At 33.6% G+C, this 5,738-nt stretch overlaps 1 protein-coding gene across 1 annotated transcript; it reads right to left on the bottom strand.

Moving 5' to 3' along the window:
* Positions 1–4,004: 4,004 nt before the first annotated feature.
* LOC149572960 (uncharacterized) lies at positions 4,005–4,714 on the bottom strand. Its single transcript, XM_089812062.1, has 2 exons — positions 4,630–4,714; positions 4,005–4,409 (listed from the first exon to the last, which is right to left on the bottom strand). The coding sequence occupies exons 1-2, from the start codon at positions 4,690–4,692 to the stop codon at positions 4,110–4,112; spliced, it is 363 nt and encodes a 120-aa protein (XP_089668188.1). The 5' UTR covers positions 4,693–4,714; the 3' UTR covers positions 4,005–4,109.
* Positions 4,715–5,738: the final 1,024 nt, after the last annotated feature.

The following is a 5,738-nucleotide window of genomic DNA, read 5'->3' as shown; positions in this document are numbered from 1 at the left end:
ATTTTGTTGAAAACAAAGTGCAAAACCTTGTTAGAAAACCTATAGAGCAAGTTGAAGAAGAAAGAGAACCTCAGGAAAACCCTATAAACCTTGGCTCTTCCTTAACCAGACCCAGGAGGTCATAGAGAACCTAAATTTCCACTCCCATAGCTTCTACCTCTAGGTCAGGACCAACATCTGATAAGGGTAAAAGGAAAGTTAAAATTTCCCCAAATACTAGCTCTCCCATAGTTCCTATGGTTTATAAGAAGAAAAGGAGGAATGTACAGGAAACATCCTCAGAACCTCTTGCAGCATCAAAGGCTATAGAAGTACCCTTTAGGTGTAAAACTTGAAGAAGCCAATCAATGGTGAAACCTGATGAGGGTGTGTCTTTTCAATCTCATGTGCTCGAAAATGTAGATAGTAAAAATGAGAAATTCTCTTTTTCTGACAAAGAAAAGATCATCATTGAAGAGGGTGAAAGTGCATAACGTGTATCTGCAGTAGTAGGAACATCATTTGTCTAGCCACCTCAGACCATGATGACAGTGTATCTATTGGAGTTTCAGATTTTCCTCCACCTCAAAAAGAAAAAAATCATGAAGAAGATGTTGGAACAAATTTTGATGTAGTTAATAGTGTTGCTGAATAGATTCTTTCTCAAGGACTTGGTGATTTAGCATCTACAGCCCAACAAACTAATCCTATTAATCCTTCACCTGAGACATTTTACTTTTCATCCTGATTCCATTGTTTCATTGTTAAACATTATTTCATAGTTATCTAATCAGTTAATCCAAGAGAGGGAAGAATGGAAAATAGAGAGAGAGCCTAGAGAAAACCATCTTCAATCAAACTCAAGAATTAATTGAGAAGGATGAGGAGATTGAGAAATTAAGTGGTAAACTTACAAAAGTCACTGCCATGATTCCTAAACTAATATCTTGTCACTCTCCTTCTCCAAGTTATGCTCTTTTTTGGAAAGAATAGTTTGTCAACTACCAGATGACCTATGTAATGCAAGGTAAAAGTTTAACATTAAATACCCCTCATGAGTTCTTTCAAGCTTTTCATGTTGCTCCTGTAGCCATCAAAAATTTACTCTGTAAACATTTTTTACATGATTTAGTAGTCATTGATAATAGAGAGTGGAACCCTTTTCCTTATGTGGGTGATATTCAACTCAGGGCATTGATGTCTTGGATTCAAAATGAAATTAGCAGGGAAAACTAGGCCCATCAATATAGGGAATTAGAGTATGAGATGCAACTTTTTCTTAGGCCTGAGGCCAAGGATGCTAAAACTTGGTACTATGAATGGTTAAAAATTGCTTACTCAAAACCTAGAATTTGGATTATTTCTCCTTTAAGGGAAATAGTCTATCAGGAATATAAAGCTATGGAAAAAATAGATCTTCCTACAACAAAGTAGGCAAATCAGGGGCACTGGATAGGGTTGAGTGAAGACCTGCAAAAGAGGGAACCTCATTCTCTACTGAATTTTATCATAGCCACCTAGCAAGTGCCCTAGTATATCAACCTAGTGGAAGACAGACAAAATGATTGGATTCCTTTAACTTTTTAGCCTCCACTGTTGTTGTCCCCATTGCTTGCTAATCAGCAAGATTCAAAGAAATTTGATATGATAGAGGAGCTCCACAGATGGGAAAGGTACATAGAGAGTAAAGGTTTTTATTGGAACATTGCTACAGGGGGTAAAGGACAAAGTGTTGCCACAAACTTTAGGATGGCTACAAGGGTGAAATTTTTTATGTTTTCTTGAGGAAAAGACAAATTTTTAGTCGAGGGGAATGATGAGACCAAAATATGTTCTATCTTGTCATTTCATTTTTAGTTTAATTTACAAACTCTCTAAAAGACTTTGATATTTAAAAACATGATGTTTGTGATGTTTTCAGACAAATGTGTACATAATTTCTCTTCAGGATTAAAATGGATAAGTTGTGAAAAGATATGTCATTTAATTACCAAATAGTGAGAATGATGCCTTTTCTTCCGTAGCTAGGTTGGGTAGTTCTCCTGCAGCAATGTGACATAGGGTAAACTAATTTTAGATAGCATGTTTTGAATAAGTCTTGATGTATGTTATTTTTTTGGAGGTGCTAATATTTTGTAGATATAAACACAAAGCCAAGTCAACCAAGCAGGAGTCAAAGTGGTTGCTCAATTTAATAAACCAGCCCTGAGCAAAGGAAATTCAAGGGTCATGAGCTCCTAACACTAGTAGATTTGAGGTCATTTTTCGACCAAATTTTTCAACCATTTATTAAATTGGTCAGTATGGAAAGGGAAACTATGTATTTCTTTTGAACAGAAGTATCACAAATTGACATTGGGACAATAGCTCACAATGGCATTGTAACTATGCTTTAAATCTGACCCTTGTTTGAAGTAACTTACAAGACCATAAAATATGGGTCCGTATCTATAGATAACACATATGACTCTCTTATACACATTGTCTCAATTTTTTTAATAGTAGGTCAATTCTATAAGGTGAAAAGATGGTGCAAGCTGTGATTAAGAGTATTATTATTTTCATTGATTTGATTACATTTAAGGTAATGCCTCATTGTGAATAGGGGGTTTTCTCTGAGCAGGAGTGTAGTCCATTCTTGTAATCTCTCCATTATCATCATAATTAGTTGATTTTGTTGAATGTGAGTTGAAGAATGTCTGAGACTTTTCTTGAGAAAGTGGACTTGTTGGGCTAGGTCTCTCACTATTTGAATCTGGAATGACATTTTTAGAAGCAAGAGTTCTACCAAACATCTTCTTAGAGGAGACCTTTAGCTGCTGGCCTCTTGTGTAATGTTCTGAGAAGGCTGCTCATAAATGATTTCAAAGATTTTCTCATGTGTTTTTTTTCATTCATCTGTTAAGATAAAATGAAACAACTATTATCAATAGGTGTGAAATTTCAACTCTAATCCTAACCCTAATCTTAATGAAATGAAATGATTATTATCAATAGGTGTGAAATTTCAACCCTAACCCTAACCCTAATCCTAATCTTAATGATTTAGTATGAAATGAAATAGAAGTTTGAAATAAGAATTAGAAAATAAAAACTGATCTAAAGATAACATTTTTATATAATACCTCTAAGTTGGATTTGTCCTCTCCATTGACCATTTGTATTGCCCTAGTTGTCCAAATGGAAGAAGCCTGTTTCTCTGTGGCAAGAAATAATAGTTGTCCATCATATTTTGTTACCAACTAGCCTCAAAAACCCTACTTACCTAAAGAAGACATAAAACACCCATAAAAAAATAAGAATATGCAGTATTATGGTCAGATCAGAAGAAAAAGAACAAGCTTGAACTATGAAGTATAGTTTGGTGATCATAATTGAGAATCAGTAGACAAGCATAATTCAAGCTTAAATATTGAAGATCCATATTGTAGAGCTTTAAAACAAAGAGAATATAATACCAGTTCATTCAAGTTATTATAATGTTAATTATAGATTATTTTTAAATTAAATTGTGTTAGTTTCTTTATCAACTTTTAGATAATATTCTATGATCTATCATCAACATGAAGAAGAATTAATAGAATAAACAATGATGATAGATCATAGAATATAATCTGAAATATTAATATAGAAAAAAATACACAATTGTATCTAAAAGAAATCTACAATAAATTCATAGATTGTAGAAAATCAATACATTTTGTTTAATATTCATAGTGCTAAGCACCAAGTCTTTGGATTACACACCAAACAACATACAACCACATATTAAAAATCTTGTTTATATATACATATAACTTAAGTTTTCGTAAATGGATAATTTTGTCAAATTTCACACACCCTAGAGAGAGTAATGTGCAAACTTTATCTCGTAAGAGCTATGATAGAATATTATGATGTTTATCTAATTCATACATTTGACCCCATGGATGGAGCTTATAGAACTATTTTGAGTTTTGAGTCATGAGCTTCTTACAAATCTATACAGAAGCCCTGATTTGTTTGTTCTCTTTTATTTGGTCTAAGTTTACATATACTTCTGCTTACATCCAAACTCTAAATGTTAATCCCGTCTCTTGTCTAGTAATATCCTCTTTGGATGATGCTTAAAAAAATATTGCAGAACTAGCTTAGTGGTGCTTAGGGCCGTGGGTTTGGGGTCCACTATAATCAACGTTAAAATTAGGCTTCCCATACATCTGAGGAGGTATGTGCACTTGATTAGGTGATTTAGTCATCTCATTTGAAGCCAAATGTTTCCCTTCATTTTGTGAAGATTTATGATTTAAACTAGCACCTGTCAACTCATCGTCAGACCCAATCTTGGAGGCTTGTGCATGGCTGCCCTCAGGTGACTTATTGCTGCTATGGCCCACTTTCTTCTCTCTCAATGCTTCCCCTTCCACTAATAGTTTTTTGCTCCTTAACGCCTGCCATGAAAAACATATCATGAATCAAATAAGATTGTACCAAATAAACAAAAAGAACCAAATTGCAATATATGCTACATGAATCTAAGGTTGTATCAAACACAATTTTTGACTTCATTTTGTTTTATAGAAGTCTTATATATAGTCACCCAAGACTTAAAGAGGAGAAAACCCTTGTACCCATCTAGAAAGATAAGAGATCTTTATATCATATAAATACCTTGTGCTTCCCAAAGGAGGTAAGGAATGATTCATCAATTGTAGAAGCAGTTGGATGGTCCATTTGTAATGCTTTCTTTATACTTTGATCTGCAAGAGAAGAGACCCAAGTCAGCAATTTATCATTGTAGGCTAAATTCTTCATCAGTTTCAGATATGCTTACTACTGTTTATGATAAGATAAGTTATGCGAGAGGATCCATTTCTTGAAGGATTCCAACTAAGATAGTATTGTAACTTCTTCATCAATTCATACATGCTTACTGTCAGTTTCTATAACATAAGTTATGCAAGGATCTATTTTAAGGAAGATTTCAACTATGACGTTACAAGATTTTCATTAGTTTCAGATATACTTACCATTTCTTTCTATCGTTTCTTGATTTAATTGTGTATTTTTATTTCCATCAACATTCAGATCTTATTCAATGATCTAACATCAGAACTTTACAGATTTCATCTTTCTACTTATGAACTCTTGAAGATCCTAATGTTGGATCAATAGATATGATCTAAGATGTCCATACAAATAATCATAGTCCACAAACAACACAAAGAAATATTATAGATTGTAGAAATCTCATATAGCTAACACTTATTATCAATGACTACAATATAAATTTTACTAGAAGATCCATTTCTACAAAGATTTCAATGAAGACCATATCATCACTTCTAGATATGCTTACTATCACTTGCTACAACATGAATTATGCATAGATGACCCGCTTCTTAAAAGATTTCAAACTTGACAATATTACAACTTAAGCATTAGATTACCTTGATTGTAGGCTTGTATCAAGCTGCATGATATTAAAAGAAGTCCTAAGAGAACTAAAGCCATGGACTTGAACCCCATCACTAAGTGATTACACAAGTTCAGCCCATCCTTAATCATTTCCATAACAATGCCTTACCTCAACTTGCCAAGTGTTTGGCCACTCTAGATGTACCAAAAAAGGCTTAACTATTTGGGAGTTCAAGCCTCCATTATTATCTTAAGCCATATGTTATAAAGAAAACTGACCATAACTTTGTACTTGGGAGTTTAGGCCTCCAATTCTGCTTACCTAGGCCTTCAACTCAGATTCCAAAGATGTTTTTTCTACT

This window comes from Cupressus sempervirens, chromosome 2 (assembly GCF_028749045.1).
Source record: "Cupressus sempervirens isolate cs-2001-9-10 chromosome 2, ASM2874904v1, whole genome shotgun sequence".
In the NCBI taxonomy this organism is placed as follows: domain Eukaryota; kingdom Viridiplantae; phylum Streptophyta; class Pinopsida; order Cupressales; family Cupressaceae; genus Cupressus; species Cupressus sempervirens.
Note: the sequence above shows the minus strand (reverse complement) of the source record. Positions and strands in the feature narration are given on the sequence as shown.

Coding starts and splice junctions, on each gene's coding strand:
- LOC149572960 (XM_089812062.1), bottom strand. CDS start 4,692: ATGGACCATCCAACTGCTTCTACAATTGATGAATCATTCCTTACCTCC. Junction 4,410..4,629: donor CCTCCTTTGGGAAGCACAAG/GTATTTATATGA, acceptor TTTTCATGGCAG/GCGTTAAGGAGCAAAAAACT.